General features: G+C 44.7%; 1 protein-coding gene across 12 annotated transcripts in view; it reads left to right on the forward strand.

Moving 5' to 3' along the window:
• Window positions 1-17,199, forward strand: part of LOC125740819 (CMRF35-like molecule 1) — a 243,944-nt gene extending 226,745 nt beyond the window's left edge. For 2 of the 12 annotated variants that reach the window (XM_049012491.1, XM_049012502.1), the window contains exon 11: window positions 16,353-17,199. In XM_049012491.1, coding sequence (XP_048868448.1) covers window positions 16,353-16,355 — 3 coding nt within the window. In that variant the 3' untranslated portion in view covers window positions 16,356-17,199. Of the gene's footprint in view, window positions 1-637; window positions 809-3,963; window positions 4,285-5,710; window positions 6,023-6,394; window positions 6,704-11,452; window positions 11,552-11,912; window positions 11,960-13,437; window positions 13,507-14,166; window positions 14,227-14,511; window positions 14,602-16,352 lie in introns of all 12 variants that reach the window. The other 10 variants (XM_049012505.1, XM_049012506.1, XM_049012507.1 and 7 more) reach the window with 10 other exon arrangements.
• Window positions 17,200-21,184: the final 3,985 nt, after the last annotated feature.

A 21,184-nucleotide genomic window follows, 5' to 3' on the forward strand; every position in this document is an offset into this window, starting at 1 on the left:
TGTCTTTAGTTTATCCTGATATTAGATGTCTGACTCACACACCTGCCATCTCAGCACTGCTGACTCTTGGCTTTGAATGTGACCATGACTGTGTCTGGGTGCAGTTTGCAGGCTTCCTCTGTTCACATGGCATTTATCCAGCTTCCAGTGCCCTGCAATGGACTGATATGCTGTTTACCTCACTTTGCACTGTGTGCTTCCTGCATTAGGGTCTAGATTATTATATTAATGACTAACAGACATGACATGGGGGCAGGGGGTGGCTCAGTGGGCTAAGCCTCTGTGGTTACTGGTTCGAGCCCAGACCAATCTCAGCCATCTGTGGGCTCTTGAGCAAGACCCCTAACCCCCAACTCCCTGGGTGCTGCTATTGGTGGCTGCCTTTTGTTTAGCTACAGAGAGCAAGTTGGGGGAAATGTAAAGAGAATTTACTCATAGGCATCAAGATCATGTCAATTATTATTAAAACCAGATGAGAGATGAATCTTGAAGGCTACAGAGAGATCCAACAAATAATTATTTGCTACTAGCAATACATAAATATAAATGCGCCTTAACTCTAACACATAGGGAAGCAGAATGAGTGACTGAATTGCTAAATATTCGGCCTTGTGGTTTTGTCACTTCCTGTTTAAAGTGTCCACTCCCCCTTCACTCTGCCTGCTGTGTGTGAGAATAGAAACGACAGAGACAGTGAAGGTAGAGAGGATGAGGAAGTGATTGTCAGTCTCCAAAGATCTGGGCTCAGTGACACACAGACGTATGGATCCTCTGATGCTCCTGTTTCTTCTCATTGCTGGGCTCACAGGTGAGTGTCTCCCATTACAGTGAACTGAGTAGAGATCTCTCTCCTGCTCCTCCACACACTGTCAGCTACAGTTTGGAGATCATGATGGAGATCTGCTGCTACATCAGAAGGAATTGGAAAATATCGATTGTGAAAAGATTTGCAGATGGCTGCTTCGAGTTAAAATGTCTTGGAAACTGCGAATACGATTTGGATTCTTCAGATTTTTTTAACAGAAATATTTTGTAAACACAATTACTTGATATACTTATTTTGTGTTAAATGCATTTATTATGTTGGCTTGAAAAAGCAACATATTGTTCTTCGTTTTTTCTCCGCCCTAATGTTCTAAACGCTCTTCCTCTTACAATTTTAGGAGTACAAACTTTCCACACTTCATCGTCCCATAGCCGTGAATTGGGGGTGTGGTATTATAAGCTCTCGCACCCTCCATCACTTTAGGAGGTCGAGCCAAAGACCCCATTTTCCCCATTCACTTATACCAGTGGTTCTCAAAGTGTGGGCCGCGCCCATAACAGGTGGGGCGCAAGAGACCTGAGGGAAAGTCGTACAGAAATGATGTTTAACATCGGAGTCATTTTCACGGTGGAACAGAAAATTCACATCGGTACCGTTTGCATTCACTGCCATCAGAGCCTTAAAGAGTCAAAATGTAAAGATATTTATCAGGCAGGAAAAGAACTGGTGGTGCTTTTGAGAGACACGAAGCAAGTGCCGGAACCTGGCAAAAAAACAAGGCAAAAAGGAAATTAGATGAAAGATATCTTGCTCTGGGTTTCACTGTTAATGTGGCAGGAGATGAGGAGAGACCTGTCTATATTATATGTTTGAAAACTTTGGCAGCTGATAGTATGAAACCCAACAAATTAAGAAGCCACTTGGAAACATCACACCTCAGTCATATCTCCTGCACCAAATTTCTTCCAATCAGAGAACAGATATATAGCAAATCTGTCAATGATGAAAACTACGACAAATCACCTGGAAAACAATTTTTATCCCAAAGCAATCATGGCTTTAAATGCAAAACATTATGGTTAATTTCTTATTTTTCATCAGTGAAATCTGTATATTTAATGCAATCTGTATAGATGATGCAGTTTTCTGTGCAAGTTGCAATTCAGTGCAATATTCAGCACAATTTGTATATCTTTAATATTTATTACACTTTTTATGCCTCACATTCAGTCGAGTTGCATTTTCAATTTCGTTGTCCAAGTGACAATGACATTAAAAATTATCTTTATCTTTTATCATTTAGAATTTAGTGATTATTTGTCAGTTTCCTCCTGGTACTCTGGTTTCCCCCCACAGTCCAAAAACATGCTGAGGCTAATTGGAGTTGCTAAATTGCCCATAGGAATGCATGTGAGAGTGAATGGTGTGTGAGTGTGCCCTACGATGGGCTGGCCCCCCATCCTGGGTTGTTCCCTGCCTCGTGCCCATTGCTTCCGGGATAGGCTCCGGACCCCCCGCGACCCAGTAGGATAAGCGGTTTGGAAAATGGATGGATGGATAACTAGCTTTTTCAATCCAACATCAAGTTTTTTCACAAACTTCCCCTTCTAGTTCATATTTATAATACTTTTCCTGAATGTTAATACTTAAGGCATGACCAAAGTAGCATGAAACAGGTTATTGATAAGTATAACATCCAAATATACTGCATGATACTGTCACGTCTCTTTTTTACTGATCAAACAGTATAAATACCGTTAGTGCAGATAAAATGTCTGCTGTACCCTTTGGTTTTCTGTGAGGCCGACGACTGATCATGCTGTGGTCATTTCAACAGCACAGGTAGTTCTTATCTAACTTGGTCGATTTCACCGATCAGAGAGGGGGGGCGTCCCTTCGTAGATTTCACCGATCAGAGGGGGGGCGTCCCTTCGTAGATTTCACCGATCCAAGCCCAATTTAACCGATTGGGCCCTGGGTAGCTGCCTAGTTTGCTTATGCCTAGATCTGACCTTGAGGCTTGTGGTTTCCATATCCTACTCAGCTCTCTGTGGGCAGTTTGCATGGTCTCCCTGTATCCGTTGGTTCCTCTCAGTTCTCCGGTTTCCTCCCACAGTCCAAAGACACGTGGTTCAGATGAATTGGTGCCTCTAAAAGTGCCCATAGTGACTGTGTGTGAGTGTTTGCCCTGTGACAGACTGGCATCCTGTCCTGGGTCCCCGGCCTTGTGCCTTGTGCTGCCTCAGATCAGCTCCACGCTCCCTGTACTGTACTGACCCTATACTGGATAAGCATGTGGAAGATGGACGGCTGAAATAAAATACATTATTACCTTATTACCAGTGATTTAAGGTCCTAGTTTTCCTCTCTGACCCTAGAACACACTCCCAGGCTGAGACTCCTGATCCCACATCCTGCTGTAGCCCTTCCCAAGATCCAACACCCATGTTTTCCTGTTTCTTTCCCTCGTTCATATGGCAAAACGACAGTCTTTGCCATTCATGCATCTGCACTGTTGTTAAACAGTAATTAGTGTGATTGCAAAGCAACCCGTCAGTCCTATACTTGATGGATGTGCTTGCATAGCTTTTAGATACATGCACTCGTTCTCCAGATTCTGTCGTTTTGTTTTCCTATGTTTTCTTGAGCCTATAGGATAACCTGGGATTTCGGAATCAAAGGCCTGCCACTCGCTTACTCCATAGGCCAAACTCCATAGGCCACCTCAGAACAGCCTGACTGAAATGGACCCACACTCATTTTTTCCCTGCTTTTTCCCCCATCATCCCTCCATCACTGACATTCTAACTCAGTCCATACCTGCCAGCATGAATTGAAATCTGACTAATTTTTTTTATCATTTTTTTATACCTCCATCCTCCTATTGACTCCCGTTATTTTTTCAGAGGCTTTTACCACTCAGACACTGAACATGCCACAGCCACCAAACTGCATCTGCAGCCTCAGGCCAAGTCAGTGACTCCTCACTGCAGGCTGAATAGGTCTCCACTCGTCTTTTTGTCATTCTTTAAATTTTTGCTGCAGGGCAATTACACTCACATGATCAGGAAATACACTCTTCTAGTTCTATCTGAGATGCCTGATTAAAGTATTGCACAAACTGAATATATAGTGTATTAAAGATCAGCGGTACTGTGATGTTCAAAATTGTAAATTTAGCTGGTTGTTCCCTGCAGGTGCTGACAGTGTGTCCACAGTGAGCTGGGTGTCTGCATGGAGAGGAGGATCTGTCAGCATCCCATGTTTCTATGAGGACAGATATAAAACTCATATGAAATACTGGTGCAGAGGGAAAGACTGGAAGTCATGTACTCCCATAGTACACACTGACTCTCCACAGGAGGGTAAAGTGTCAATCAGAGATGATCCTGACCAACAAGTTTTCACTGTGACCATCAAAAATCTGACAGCTAGGGACTCTAGTTACTTCTGGTGTGGAGTGAAGATCAGTGGAGGTTCAGTTGTTGGAGACCAGGTTACCCTCTCAGTGACTGATGGTAATATGTCTGCACAAAACATCTGATCACACTATTTTCATGCATATATATCTAATTGTCATGCCCGGCTCGTCCGCTCCTCGTGTGTGCCACGCCCCCTGATTACCCACGTGTGTTTCCCGGATTGTACCCAGCTGTGTCCGTTTGCTTTCAATCAGTCTTGTGTATTTAAGTCCTGGTCTTACCTGTTTGCCTTGTCTGTCATTGATGTAAGTCGGCGTTTCATGGTTCCTGCTCCCAGTCAGTTTAATAAACCCCAGTTTACCCCGACTTCCGCCTGCTTTCTGCCCGTTCGCCTCGCACGATCGCCGCTCTGCCCGCGATCGCGAGCGTTCCCGTGACACCAATAAGCATAAATTCTATTTTTATTTTACAATATGCAATGACAATAAAGAATCTTACTTCAAATAACAAGTACCAATTACCAAAATATAAAAAGCCTATAAAAGAGCATAAACTTGGCTGTCCGTTACTGATGTTTATATTATTAATACAAATTTATATACATCAAAACCAGAAATGGTCTTTCTATGCTAATTATGGAACTAAATCAGCAGTTAATCTTTTATTACAGTGTTTTATTTTTGATTGAGTGAATGTCAATGTCTGACTTGCATTCTACTTCAGTGTTATCTCCGCTGTGGACGCCTCTCACAGACTGAGAAACCATTACAATTACATTACAATTACAATATACAAACAAAAACAACTGTCAGAAATATACAATTCTCCAAACAAAAATATCTCTTTGACCGTATAGTGGATTTAGCGCGATAAATACAATTTTTATGCACGGAATAAAAAAAACAAAATAAACCTTACAGCAGCTTCCTTGTATCACAGGTATCTTTAACACACATTTACAAACGGCTCAACATTAACAAAAAGAAATAACAAAAGATGAACCATATTATACCTGCAGAACTGAGAGAGAATATCAATGCCTAAGTTACATTCTATTTCAATGTTCTTATCCAGAAAAAGTCACAGACCAGGTCAGAGTGCTTCTCCCTCACCCGCCATATTTAACGGGTAATTACAAAAAAAGTTACATTAAAATGTGGCTTATGCTAACAGGCTAGCGGGGCTGAAGCTACACAGCGAATAAGCGGATAAATGTTTCGTTTGTGCACCAGCTTATTTCCCCATTCAGTATTGCGTTTTCCTTTTTACTGTATCATTGAAGCAGGATACATTTCCCCTGGTACAATAAGCCCAACATCGTTGTCACTAAGTTCCATTAGCAATTACCAATTACCATTTCCAATTTACAGTTCGCATTCAATGGTAAATTCCAATCACCACAATCAGGAGAATTGAAGTTTGGTGAAATGTAGCTTATTATTCACTTCATTATAATATGATATAAATGGTATAAGAGGGAGAGCAGTTAATCAGCCTGGTAATTTTCATACTGTCCCTGCAGGTGTGTCCACAGTGAAATGGGTGTCTGTACAGAGAGGAGGATCTGTCACCATCCCATGTTTCTATGAGGACAGATATAAAACTCACGTGAAATACTGGTGCAGAGGGTATGATGTGAGGTCATGTACCCCCATAGTACACACTGACTCTCCACAGGAGGGTAAAGTGTCAGTCAGAGATGATCCTGACCAGCGAGTCTTCACTGTGACCATCAACAATCTGACAGCTGAGGACTCTGACATCTACTGGTGTCGTATCAAGATCAGTGAAGCCTCAGATCCTGGAGATCAGGTTTCCCTCTCAGTCACTTTTGGTAAGATGTTTGTACTGCAGACTGTAGCCAATAAGATGTAACATGTCATTCACCCAGAAAGGAAGGACATTTACAAAAACAATGGAGGAAAAAGTATTTTAGCATTTTTAAACCTAATCTACAATAACAAGTACCAAATCTTAGTTTTGCTCAGTAATATAAATGTGACCTGGGAGACGTAACGGTCTCAGTTTAAATGGGCTACTTTAGGGGATAAATAACATTAGTAATATGTTTTGCTCAGGTTTTGATGCATATAAAAAGTATGGATGAACATTAAAATAAGCATGTTGTAACTGGGTCATATGCCTGAATATCTTACAGCTGTGTAAATAATACAGTATTTTATTTTTCCCTAATTTGCATGTTCAGGTTCCCAAAGGCTGTCAGTGGACAAACTGGAGGTGACGGGTGTGGAAGGAGACAGTGTCAGTGTTCAGTGTCGCTATGAAAACAGAGACAGTCTGAAGCTGTGGTGTAAGATCGGGGGCTCCTGTGTATCAGAGAGATCTGTGAGTTTGGATGGGAGGCCTGTCCAGATCATGGATGACAGAGTAAATGGAGTCTTCAGTGTGACAGTGAGGAGACTGGAGAGGAAGGACACAGGCTGGTACTGGTGTGATGCTGGAGGCTTGCAGATCCCAGTTCATATTACTGTCAACCCAATAAGCATGACTGAATGTAAGTAATTGATATAAATCTGGCTGTGAATAATTTGTGCTTCAGTACAAATAGCCAAACAGCAAATGAGGCAGTTTCACCCATGAAGGGGATTTATGCTTTTTATAGGGATAATGTGTCTGGGGGGGTTGTGTGTCTTTAAACTCCCCTATTGATGAATTTTACGAAACAGAGTTATTTATTGGGATTATTGGTTCTGTGCTAGTGGCACAGTGGCTCAGTAGGTGTTGCTGTTGCTTCACACCTCCATGTTTAGTTGTTTGAATCTGGCTTCTGCTCTATACATTGTATATAATCTAATCCTGCTGTTAGTATGTAATTCATTCCTGCCCAGATCCCTGACACAAAGCTGGAGGCAGAATTCCATGCTATCAGGTCCTGCTCAGGTGCAAATACACAAGTGTCCGATCTGTTTGTTACACCTGGAGCTGTACTGAGCCCTAAGGAATCAGCAGCTTATAGGTCAGGATGTGTCTGTATAATGAGACACATTTCACAGGGTTTTGCCACAGACAGACATTCGTTTTCTTATTAAAACTGTTTGTTATGTATATGAATCCAAATCCAAAATTGTCACAGAAGCTGTGCAGACTGGCTGATGTGTCTGTAGGTGGTTCCAAATCGCAGCAGAGGCCAGTGTCACAGTTATACTCTGTGCTGCAATAAGTATCCATCCATCCATCCATCCATCCATCCATCTAACATCTTCCACTTAATCAGGGGTCGGTTTGCGGGGGCAGCAGTCTCAGCAGGGAGGCCCAGACTTCCCTCTCCCCGGCCACTTCATCCAGCTCCTCTGGGGGGATCCCGAGGCGTTCCCAGGCCAGCCGAGAGACATAGTCTCTCCAGCGTGTCCTGGGTCTTCCCCGGGGTCTCCTCCCAGTAGGACATGCCCGGAATACCTCCCCAGGGAGGCGTCCCGGAGGTATCCTAATCAGATGCCCGAGCCACCTCATCTGGCTCCTCTCGATGCGGAGGAGCAGCGGCTCTACTCTGAGTCCCTCCCGATTGACTGAGCTCCTCACCCTATCTCTAAGGGAGAGCCCAGCCACCCTGCGGAGGAAACTCATTTCGGCCTCTTTCACCCACGATCTTGTTCTTTCGGTCACTACCCATAGCTCATGACCATAGGTGAGGGTAGGAACGTAGATCGACTGGTAAATCGAGAGCTTCGCCTTTTGGCTCAGCTCTCTCTTCACCATGACAGACCGATGCAGTGCCCGCATGACTGCTGACGCCGCACCGATCCGCCTGTCGACCTCCCGTTCCATCGTTCCCCCACTCGTGAACAAGATCCCGAGATACTTAAACTCCTCCACTTGGGGGAGGACCCCATCCCCAACCCGGAGAGAGCATTCTACCCTTTTCCGGCTGAGAACCATGGTCTCGGATTTGGAGGTGCTGATTCTCATCCCAGCCACTTCACACTCGGCTGCGAAATGCTACAGCGAGAGCTGAAGGTCACGGTCCGATGTGGCCAATAGAACCACATCATCTGCAAAAAGCAGAGACCTAATCCTGAGGTCACCGAGCCAGACACCCTCAATGCCCTGGCTACCCCTAGAAATTCTGTCCATAAAAGCTATGAACAGAATCGGTGACAAAGGGCAGCCTTGACGGAGTCCAACCCTCACCAGAAACGAGTCCGTCTTATTGCCGCCCATGCGGACCAAACTCAGGCACTGGTCATACAGGGACCGAACCGCCCTTAAAAGGAAGCCCGGTACCCCATACTCCTGGAGCACTCCCCACATGACTCCCCGAGGGACACGGTCGAATGCCTTCTCCAAGTCCACAAAACACATGTAGACTGGTCGGGCAAACTCCCATGAACCCTCCAAAACCCTGCTGAGAGTATAGAGCTGGTCCACTGTTCCACGGCCAGGGCGAAAACCACACTGCTCCTCCTGAATCCGAGGTTCGACAATCCGGCGGACCCTCCGCTCCAGGACCCCCGAATAGACCTTGCCAGGGAGGCTGAGGAATGTGATCCCCCTGTAGTTGGAGCACACCCTCCGGTCCCCCTTCTTAAATAGGGGGACCACCACCCCGGTCTGCCAGTCCAGAGGCACTGCCCCCAATGTCCACGCGATGCTGCAGATGCGTGTCAACCAAGACAGCCCCGCAGCATCCAGAGCCTTGAAGAACTCCGGGCGAATCTCATCCACCCCCGGGGCCCGGCCACCGAGGAGCTTTTTGACCACTTCAGCGACCTCCACCCCAGAAATAGGCGAGTCCACCCCCAAGTCCCCACACTCTGCTTCCATATCGGAAGGCGTGTCGGAGGGATTGAGGAGGTCTTCGAAGTATTCCTTCCACCGACCCAAAACGTCCCGAGTTGAGGTCAGCAGCGCACCATCCCCACCATAAATAGTGTTGATGCTGCACCGCTTTCCCGCCCGGAGCCGCCGGATGGTGGACCAGAATCTCCTCGAAGCCGTCCGGAAGTCGTTCTCCATGGCCTCGCCAAACTCCTCCCACACCCGAGTTTTTGCCTCAGCAATCGCCAAAGCCGCATCCCACTTGGCCTGCCGGTAGCTGTCAGCTGCGTCTGGAGTCCCACAGGCCAAAAAGGCCTGATAGGACTCCTTCTTCAGCTTGACAGCATCCCTTACCACCGGTGTCCACCAGCGGGCTCGGGGATTGCCACCATGACAGGCACCGACCACCTTACGGTCACAGTTCCAGTCAGCTGCCTCCACAATGGAGGCATGGAACATGGCCCATTCGGACTCAATGTCCCCGGCCTCCCCTGGGATATGGGAGAAGTTCTGCCGGAGGTAGGAGTTGAAACTCTCCCTGACAGGGGATTCCCCCAGACGTTCCCAGCAGACCCTCACTATACGCTTGGGCCTGCCAGGCCTGGCCGGCTTCCTCCCCCACCAGCGGAGCCAACCCACCACCAGGTAGTGATCGGTTGACAGCTCCACCCCTCTCTTCACCCGAGTGTCCAAAACATGCGGCCGCAAGTCCGACGACACGACTACAAAGTCGATCATCGAACTGCGGCCTAGGGTGTCCTGGTGCCAAGTGCACATATGGACACCCTTATGCTTGAACATGGTGTTCATTATGGACAGTCCGTGACGAGCACAGAAGTCCAATAACAAAACACCGCTCGGGTTCAGATCGGGGGGGGCGTTCCTCCCAATCACGCCCCTCCAGGTCTCACTGTCATTGCCCACGTGAGCATTGAAGTCCCCCAGCAGAACAAGGGAGTCCCCAGGAGGAGCGCTCTCCAACACCCCTTGCAAGGACTCCAAAAAGGGTGGGTATTCTGAACTGCCGTTTGGCGCATAAGCGCAAACAACAGTCAGGACCCGTCCCCCCACCCGAAGGCGAAGGGAGGCTACCCTCTCGTCCATTGCGGTAAACCCCAATGTACAGGCACCCCGCTCAGCGCCTCTCCCCGTGGGCAACTCCAGAGCGGAAAAGGGTCCAACCCCCCTCAAGGAGACTGGTTCCAGAGCCCAAGCTGTGCGTCGAGGTGAGTCCGACTATATCTAGCCGGAACTTCACAACCTCGCGCACCAGCTCAGGCTCCTTCCCCATCAGAGAGGTGACGTTCCATGTCGCTAGAGCTAGCTTCTGCAGCCGAGGATCGGATCACCAAGGTCCCTGCCTTTGGCTGCCGCCCAGATCACATCGCACCCGACCCCTATGACCCCTCCCATAGGTGGTGAGCCCATTGGAGGGGGGACCCACGTGCCTTGTTCGGGCTGTGCCCGACCAGGCCCCATGGGTGTAGGCCTGGCCACCAGGCGCTCGCCATCGAGCCCCACCCCCCGGCCTGGCTCCGGGGGGGGGCCCCGGTGACCCACGTCTGGGCAAGGGAAGCCGTGAGTCCAAATTGTATTCTTCATGAGGGGTCTTCTGAGCCGCACTTCGTCTGGTTCCTCACCCAGGACCTGTTAGCCTTGGGTGACCCTACCAGGGGCATAAAGCCGCAGACAACATAGCTCCTGAGATCACTGGAACACGCAAACCCCTCCACCACGATAAGGTGTCGGCTCCAGGAGAGGTGCAATAAGTATATTATGATATAATAATAAAATAATTAATATCACCAATTCACTGCCAGTTCCCTATGATATGAACACTTTGATCATAATACTAATTTGTTATTATGTAGGCAGCCAGCCGCTCTATGGAATATTTTCCGTAATTCTTATATCAGTGTTAGAAATGACCTTTTCTTCAGTGACTTACAGACCAGGGTTTTTTATGTGTAAATAAACAATCATTTTTCTTCTTTCCAATGCTGATGTTTTCTGGCACATTAAGATGGAGGGAATAATGAAAAACTGAGTTAAGCATACATCAGCATTTACAGCAGTGTGGGGGTCCAGCTAGCAGCATTTACAGCAGTGTGGGGGTCCAGCTAGCAGCATTTACCTGGGAAACTGCCATTATAATTATGAGAATCAGGATATTGCTTTTCATTTTATTCTTAATTATAATAAATTTGAGATGGTATCCCATCCAGGGTGAGCCCCTGCCTTGTGCTGCTGGGGATAGACTGCAGGCCTCTTGGAAGATGGATGGATGGATTTTACAAAACAGTATAACATGTTATGAAATAATCATTGTAAAGCTGTCAGTTAACGGTCTCTATCTATTATCATGTTTACAGTATTATTAAAGCATTCTGTTCCTCACATGTATCCTGTGTAATAGTACAGATGTGGCTGCACTGTGTTGCTATAAAGCATGTAAGACTTTACTGTTCAAATCCACCCTCTTATTCAGCTCCTTGGTCCAGCTTGTTTCTGTATGTAGGACTGGGCTCATTGGTGCTGCTGTTGATCATCATCATCATCATCACATGGAAAGTGCGGGACAAACACAGTGAGTATCTGCTGATGCAGACGGTGTGTAAGTGACCTGAGTGTCTGAGCAGTGATGCATGTCCCTCTGCACTCCTGTAAGCAGCAGCTATTTCATGCTTTTATCCTTTTCCAAAGATGGCTGGACAGGGACACAGACAGCAGCATTCAGACACACAGGTCTATGCAGTGACATTAAAACATAAAACGTTGTCACAGCCCCTTTGGAAAAGGAATAACATTGCAGAGGTAAAATCCACTGTAGTGCAAACAGGACATCAGAGGACAGCAGCACTGAATTTTGCAGGACAGACACTGTTTTACAGACACTGCTGTGAGCATAATAATGTTCTGTGGCTTTTTTCCTCATTTCTTTCTTGTAGAGAAAAAAATGGCCAAGAGACAAAATCCGGGAAGGACAGAATTGACAGTAAGTTCATATTTAATACGGAAAGTCCAGAAGAGTGTTTCTCAGCCTGTGGGTCGTGACAAGTTTTGGAAGGGTTTTGAGCCTGAGTTGGACAATTGTTAGCCCATTTTATCCTTCTTTAAAATGTTAGAATCAGAAACAATCACATTTTTTCAATTGTTAAATTGTAGTTGGCATGATGTTCAATTTGAGTGGACTTGCTACACTAAAAAAGTTACTTTGAATGAACTGAATGAATCAGGGACAGTGGTTCCCCACAACTGGAATGAGTTTTCTGAAGATAAAACTCTCTGTTTAAGTTGATTCATTCACTTTGTGTTCTAACAACATAGTATAGTTGAAATAATCTCACCAAATGTATCTCCTGTGTCAGATCAATATTTCATGAGCATCCTTAGCTGCTCAAATTTGATCATGAACAGAACATTTTGTAAGGTCGGTATTTGGCAAAGTCTTCTTCATGATAGTGGGTAAAACTAACCAGTGGTGTTGTTAGGTTATATATCAGGGTTCCCTGGAATGTGGGGCAAGATTATGGTGCTGATGCCATACATATCATGCAAATATCTGACATGTGACCTTTATATCTCATTTTTATATATAGAATCTCATTATGGTGGGAATCATAATACAAAAAAATATTTGGTACAATATTTAAAACAGTTTTGAAATGTACTCGTTTGTAATATTTTGTAGTTAAACTATATTGTCGAGGCATGTATTTAACAAAAAATAGCATGTTTGTGGAATCTGCTGACTACTGTAGTGCATGATGGGTACCATATTTGGAAGCTACTTAAATTTCAGCAACTGTAACTGGCATAGGCAAGGCCTAGGTGTGAATTTAGAGAGGAGGACATGGTCCATTTTTGCCCCAGGGCCCAGTGGACCCTGAAAAACTAAAACAAAGCTTTTGTTAGTTCAGTGTGTTTCTTCACATTCCAACGTAACCTTCTAATTTATCTTTATGGTTCAGGCTAAACTGAATAAATTACTTACACTGAGGCAACTTCAAATATTTCATGTGATCCATTACTTCTAATATTTTAAGTGATTCAACATTTCCAGCATTTTATTGTTTCAGCGTACAGTTGTTCTGCCACTGGTTATTTACCTAATTTAAGTTGAATGAAAGTGATTAAGTTGGTTTGATTAGACATGAGAAAATTTAGTGAGATTAACTCAACTATATTCTGTTCTCAGAACACAAAGTGAATGCATGAACTTTAAAAGAAGGTTTAATTTTCAGAATACTTGTTCTAGTTGTGTAGAACTACTGTGCATGATTCAATAGTATTATTCAAAGATTAATGCATAAAAACTAATACATTTACATTGCATCAACATTATTTAAGTAACAAGTAAGGTGAATCCTTTATTTCAGTGACTCATTAAAATGTTTATTTTTGTATAGGAATATGATGTGAAACTGACTTGAGGAGTGATTGTTTGAACGCTGTGCTGTGACTTTGTTCTAGCTGAACCCAAACCATGAATATACAGTAATTGACAGAAGTGACATCATCGAGGGAGCCCCCCCAGGGCAGGTAAAGTGCAGGAATAAAATATATACAGCGAGACTTGTGAGAGTAGTCTGTTTATCTATATGTAAAAAAGTCATATTATTTTATGTAATATAGCTTCATAAGCCAGGTGTTACATTGTGGTTAAAGAGTTTTCTAAATGGAAATAAAAATTAAACCCAATTGGACAATATTGGGGGGCGGCATGGTGGTCCAGTGGTTAGCACTGTTGCCTCACACCTCTGGGACCTGGGTTCAAGTCTCCGCCTGGGTCACATGTGTGTGGAGTTTGCATGTTCTCCCCATGTCATCGTGGGGTTTCCTCTGGGTACTCCGGTTTCCCCCCACAGTCCAAAAACATGCTGAGGCTAATTGGAGTTGCTAAATTGCCCGTAGGTGTGCGTGTGTGAGTGAATGGTGTGTGAGTGTGCCCTGCGATGGGCTGGCCCCCCATCCTGGATTCTTCCCTGCCTCGTGCCCATTGCTTCCGGGATAGGCTCCAGCGACCCAGTAGGATAAGCGATTTGGAAAATGGATGGATGGACAATATTGGTAAAGATACAAATCATTAAATTATGCGTCAGATTATCACAAAATTCACCAACAATGACATTCCATTGCTGTCAGTTAAATAATGGACAGGTGGTTCTGTAGAGATACATGGTCATAATGTTCCTCTCTCAGGCCTCTGAGGAGCCTGGTGCTGATGTCACCTACAGCTCCATTGTCCTGCAAGACCCAGAGGTAAGATGGTTTCATGTAAATCAGGGTTTGGTTCAGGCATAGGACCAGTATCACACTGAGAGTGACACGTATATAAATAATGTACTGACTGGGCAGGTACATCTACACCTTAGCTGATCTCTCAGATCCATGTGTATGAGAATTAGCTGTAATGTACCAAGAAGTACCATGATACCCCTGATATTTCATAGTGACTCTGATGGGAGGTTTGTGAGTTTATGGATTTGTGGTTTTTGTACAATGGTTGGTCTTGTACCTCCACTGTAACCAGCTAAATACTCTCAGCAGGTGTCCTCTAGATGTTCTTCACACCATCCTGCTGTAACCCCAGCCAGCGATGTGGTCTACAGCTCAGTTGCCCTGAAGCACAGAGAGGTGAGTTTGGAGAATCTGCTCTAACATGAGCTGTGATACATTTAGTCTGTCTGATGCTGCAAACATGTCATATAGTCAGGACCATAAATATTTGAAGACTAACTTAGGAGTTTCAGCTCGTTAACATGTGCCATCCTCTTTTTAAAGGGGGAAAAAGTAATTGGACAATTCACTTAAAAACTATTTCATGGACAGGTGTGGTCAATTCCTTTGTTCTTTCATTATCCATTAAGCAGATAAAAGGCCTTGAGTTGATTTGCGGTGTCTTGTTTGCATTTGGAAGATTGAGGTGTGAACATACAGCATGCAGTCAAAGAAACTCAGTGTGCAGGTGAAACAGGCCATCTTTAGGCTGCGAAAACAGAAAATAACTGTTTGAGAAATTGCCACAACATTAGCAGTGGCAAAATCCACAGTTTGGTACATCCTGAGAAAGAAAGAAAAAAAGCATTGGTGAACTCAGAAACGCAAAGAGGCCTGGACATCCACGGACGACAACAGCAGTGGATGATCGCAGAATCATTTCCATGGTGAAGAGAAACCCCTTCGTAACAGCCAACCAAGTGAACAACACTCTCCAGGAAGTAGGCGTGTCAATATCCAAGTCTACCATAAAGAGAAGACTGCATGAAAGCAAATACAGAGGGTTCACTGCAGGATGCAAGCCACTCATAAGCCTTAAGAATAGAAAGGCTAGATTGGTCTTTGCAGAACAACATCTAAAAAATCCAGTACAGTTCTGGAACAGCATTCTTTGGACAGATAAACCCAAGATCAACCTGTATCAGAATTATGGAAAGAAAAAAGTATGGAGAAGAGCTGGAACAGCTTATGATCCAAAGAACACTGCATCATTGTGATGGTTTGGGCGCGCATGGCTGCCAGTGGCACTGGGTCTTTAGTGTTTCTTGATGATGTGACACAAGATGGAAGCAGCCAAATGAATCCTGAGGTGTTCAGAGACATCATGTCTGCTCAAATCCAGCCAAATTGATTGGGCGGCGTTTCATAATGCAGATGGACAATGACCCAAAACACACAGCAAAAACAACCCAGGACTTTATTGAAGCAAAGAAGTAGAATATTCTTGAATGGCCAAGTCAATCACCTGATTTAAACCCCATTGAGCATGCATGTCACTTGCTAAAGACTAAACTACAGACAGAAAGACCCTCAAACAAACAGCAACTGAATGCTGCTGCAGTAACGGCCTGGCAGAGCATTAAAAAGGAGGAAACCCAGCGTCTGCTCATGTCCATGAGTTCAAGACTTCAGGCAGTCATTGCCTGCAAAGGGTTTTCAACTTAGTATTGGAATTGAACATTTTATTTGCAGTTATGTTAATTGTCCAATTACTTATGAGCCCCTGAAAGGAGGGGATTGTGTAGAAAAAATAATTAAAGCTGAGAGTCGGCACTTCAACTGCATCTGACTTCTTTCTTTTAAAATGTATTGTAGTGATGTACAGAATTTAAAAATGGAAAAACTTTGTCTGTCCAAATATTTATGGTCCTGACTGTATATTTCCTTTGACATCATATACAGCCACGATTCCAACATCATTCTTGCAGCTTATTTGACTTAAAATTTTAAGACAGATGAAAGTGAACTAAAGAACTTAATCTATCACTCTGGTTCATTTCCGGTTCCTTTAGCAGTAACATTAACACACCAAACTCCCTGAAATGCTAAGGAAGGTGTTAGTACCTCAGAAACCAAACTGATGTTAATGCTTATCTGTCATTTTCCAGTAGGGGGCAGCGACACAGAGAGGCTCCTCTACATGTGCGGAGCTGCTGCTCAGGATGAGAGCTGTGAGGGACACACAGATACTCCAGTGATGGGGAGGGATCATCACCAGAGAGGAGAATCTTACAGTGATGTGAGCTGTATTTACATGGCATGCAGCATTGTCACATTACAGTGTGACAGTAAGAATCAGCCAGTGAGAAACAGACATTCATGGCTGTCGTGCATTTGAGCCACAATCATGGAATTATTTACTTACTTGTGCATCACTTTGGACAGAAGCATCTGATAAATACATTTAAATGCAAGGTATTATTCTGCTGCTCTGTTGGTTTTCATTCATATAAAAGGAAAAATATTAGCAATCCTAGTTGATTTGTATATAAATGTCTATTATGAGAATATCCAGTATTTTGTGGAAGTATTTGCCAGTGTCTGATTTTCTCCCGTGTATGTGCAGTATGTATTGGTGAGGAGTTAGTGTGTCTAAGGGCTCTGGCTTTAATGTTATGCCCCTTTATGTACTTCACTGCCCCCTGCTGGAGTAACTTTGACAAGGGCGCAGGTTAAAAAAAAATGAAAGTAAAAAATAAGGAACCTTTTTTGCGTTATCTTGCAAAATATCTGCATTGTCTTGCAAAACTTTGCCAGATGTATCTTGTCTTTATTTTTTCTTTCCTTTTTTTTTACTTGTCACTTAGTAGCTCTGCATGTTTCAATACTTGCAAAGTATCTTTTTCTAAGAGGAAGTTATACTTTTGTTTATTGATAAGTGGAGTATTATTTAAAAAGCAGAACACCGACAGTGTGACTCGTCATACACAATGTTAATAAAAATGCTTTTCATTGCTCCTGCATGCTGCAGTGGTGTCTCAGTGTGTAACACGGACGCCTCATACTTTCAGGGGTTTGGGTTTGAATCCTGCCCCTGGCTGTCAGTGTGCTGTTTGTGTCCCCGGTTTGGGCCCCGTGCTTCCTGGGATGTGCCCCAGGCTGACTGTGATCCCAGCCTGGGCAAGAGGGGGAAAGATAGATGGATGATTTAAAAACATTTAAACTCATAGAAGGGAGGCAGTGAGTTTAAGGAGAGTCATGAAGTGAGTGTTATTCTCCACAGATCTGAGGTCAGTGAGAGACACATCAGGCTCCTCTTCATCCTCTGATGGGCCTCTGGGAGAGAATCACTTAATCTAGGATGGTTGTTTTTCACTTCCTGTTTATAATGACTAACAGCAGACATCCTAAGACAATGTATAAATTCACTACAATTTGACAGCACGTAGTTCCGCCCTTAACTGTGTATGAGCCTCTGATGAGCGAGCATCTCCTATGGGTTAATGTCGGCTAAGAGGTTATACTCAGAGTAAAGACTTCTGGGCTGACTGATTGATTTTAGAATTGATTGCAGTCTTTTCTATGTCCACTATGTGGCAGCACTTTACAGAAAAGTTCTAATTCTATCATTCCAACTACATGATGTATGCTGGATTGAGAAAGTCTACAGAAATACAGACATATTTCAGTACCTCCATATCTGTACCTGTAATCAAAGTGAGACTGATTAGTGTGCAGTTGGCTGGAGCTGCTATTACCAGCCTTTAGTGTATTTTATCTGTAAAATTCTAAGTAATAAAACAACAGGCTGTGGACTCGGGCATCTGTGTCATAGGCCCTGTTCAAACCTGGTGTTAACATGCGCTAACATCCGTGTCACAGGCCCTGTTCACGCCTGGTATTAACATGCGTTAACATCCGTGTCACAGGCCCTGTTCACGCCTGGTATTAACATGCGTTAACATCCGTGTCACAGGCCCTGTTCACGCCTGGTATTAACATGCGTTAACATCCGTGTCACAGGCCCTGTTCACGCCTGGTATTAACATGCGTTAACATCCGTGTCATAGGCCCTGTTCACACCTGGTATTAACATGCGTTAACATCCGTGTCACAGGCCCTGTTCACGCCTGGTATTAACATGCGTTAACATCCGTGTCACAGGCCCTGTTCACGCCTGGTATTAACATGCGTTAACATCCGTGTCACAGGCCCTGTTCACGCCTGGTATTAACATGCGTTAACATCCGTGTCACAGGCCCTGTTCACGCCTGGTATTAACATGCGTTAACATCCGTGCCACAGGCCCTGTTCACGCCTGGTATTAACATGCGTTAACATCCGTGTCACAGGCCCTGTTCACGCCTGGTATTAACATGCGTTAACATCCGTGTCACAGGCCCTGTTCACGCCTGGTATTAACATGCGTTAACATCCGTGTCACAGGCCCTGTTCACGCCTGGTATTAACATGCGTTAACATTTGTGTCAGTGACCTCTGCCTTTACACTGACACTGCAGGGAGGGCTGACCTACCACTTGTCACTCTCACTGTCTTTAGTCAGTTACTGGAGGGCAAGGGTAGGCAGCCACCTAGGGACCCTGAAAACTGGGGGCCACATGAAGACATAATTTCCAAGAAAGTTATGTTTAAGGATATCCATCCATCCATCCATCTTCCAACCTGCTTATCCTACTGGGTCACGGGGAGCCCGGAGCCTATCCCAGAAGCAATGGGCACAAGGCAGGGAACAACCCAGGACGGGGGGTCAGCCCATCATAGGGCACACTCACACACCATTCACTCACACATGCACACCTACGGACAAGAACTCCAATTAGCCTCAGCATGTCTTTGGACTGTGGGGGGAAACTGGAGTACCTGGAAGAAACCCCACGACAATATGGGGAGAACATGCAAACTCCGCACACATGTAACCCAGGCGGAGGCTCAAACCCGGGTCCCAGAGGCGTGAGGTAACAGTGCTAACCACTGCACCACCATGCCGCCCCTGTTTAAGGACATAACATAATTAAATCATTTACAGTATAGCAATATATCTATTATTTGCATTTTCAGCGACAGTATGCAGGATAAACAGCGTTGCCCCCTGTCTGGGCTGTAATGGACCGTGGCAGGTGTGGCAGGTGTGTGATTCATGGCCCCACAGTGGAGATCCTCCTAGTGGAGGCTGCCCAATGTTCTGCAGCCAGATCCTCTGGCATTTTCCTTTTTTTTGTATCAACAACCTACACGTGCCTGTTATTCTTCAACTCCACAGCTTGGGGGCTGTGACCTTAGAAGCCTAAGTGCCCATGGTGGGAACCAGTGCAGGTCGGGGAGGACAGGGGTGATGTGTGCTGAGCATGTAGCTTGGGTAAGCACACGGACTACAGAGTTTATATACTGGATTCGAGTAATGGATTCAACTGGGAGACCAATGAACAGAGCATTTCCATGATCTAGATGATGGGATGAAGGAGCATTTCAGCGTCCTTGGTACTGAATGCAGGACGAAGGTGTTTAATGCTGCAGAGACGAAGAAAAGCTGTCTTAGACAGATCGTTTGATCTTCAGAGGTGAGAACAGGATCAAAAATAACATCATGGTTACATAGGCGGGGTGGGGGGGTGATGGTGAGTACCTGAACAGTACATGAATAAACAGGTTAAAACTTTTGTGCTGACTCGTCTGCCGCAGTCCGCCATCCTATATCAGTGACCTCATACATCCATACTGTCCACCGAGAGTCCTGGGATCATCCAATCAGCTGCTGCTCTCCATCCCAACCAGCCATCTGAGGAGGACAGGCGACCGTGCTTTCTCCGTGGCCGGGCCCAACCTCGCTCTCCATGTGCGATCTGCCCCCACCATTGAATGTTTTAAGTCGAGGTTAGAAAACTCAATTATTGGCTGCGGCGTTTTAGACAAATGTGCAGTATGTTTTATTGCAATTTTGCATTTATTTTATTACATTTCACCGTATTCTATTTATGTTTTTTGCGTATATTTACATTTTCCCGCACTTTTATGCATATCGTTTTTATTGTTGTAAAGCACTTTGGTGAGCCACTTGTTGTTTTAACAGTGCATTACAAATAAAATGACTTGACTAATATGAGGGCAGTTTTATCAGGATTAAGCTTTAAAAAATGTGTAGCCATCCACAGCTTTATTTCTTGTAGACTGTCATACTGCCCAAGAATGTCAATCAGGTATGATTGTAATTTCGATAGGGGCCACCTGTACTACAAACCTCCCTTAGATCGTGTCGTCCTCTTGATTCCTGGTGTGAGATTAACTTTCTCAGGCTTGAAGCTAAAGCGGCTCTTCCTGGTCTAACAGAGACCACAAGAGGGCGCTTTTTCCCCTTGTAGACATTTTAACCCACTGTTTTTAAACTCCCCATCTTAGCTTGAAATCCAGTGTGATAAAACGTCTAAAGCAGGGGTGACCAATCTTGTTCATAAAGGGCTGGTGTGTCTGCAGGTTTTTGGGGTAACCTTTAGGTCGGCTGTTCAAACCCTAGTGTGAGAACACTTCATCAATCAGTCCTTTAATTAGTAATCTAATTAGGTAGCTGCAGTGAAAACCAGCATACACTGCTGCCCTTTCTGGATAAGATTGCCCATCCCGAGTCTAAAGAATCCACTGGTGACAACAGTGTGCCTGGGTTGTCCTGGGACCCACTCAGATGGAACTCAGCCCCACCCATTCCGCATTCACAGTGAGTGATGTGATAAAACGATTGTGTGTGTGTGTGTGTGTGTGTTTCGATGGCTCGAAGGAAATGTGCTATGGAAAGGTAAATTGATTTTTCTTTCTCTTTGTTCATTTGGTCTCAGTAACGCCGTGGGTCATTTAAAATCTAGTTACATAGACATGTATGTATGTAGGTACACTACCGTTCAAATGTTTGGGGAGACTTAGAAGTTTCCTTGCTTTTCAAAAATCCTATCCTTTGGTGATGGGAAAAAAACCTATGGTCTTGTACAAAGTT

Source organism: Brienomyrus brachyistius, chromosome 4 (genome assembly GCF_023856365.1).
Source record: "Brienomyrus brachyistius isolate T26 chromosome 4, BBRACH_0.4, whole genome shotgun sequence".
In the NCBI taxonomy this organism is placed as follows: domain Eukaryota; kingdom Metazoa; phylum Chordata; class Actinopteri; order Osteoglossiformes; family Mormyridae; genus Brienomyrus; species Brienomyrus brachyistius.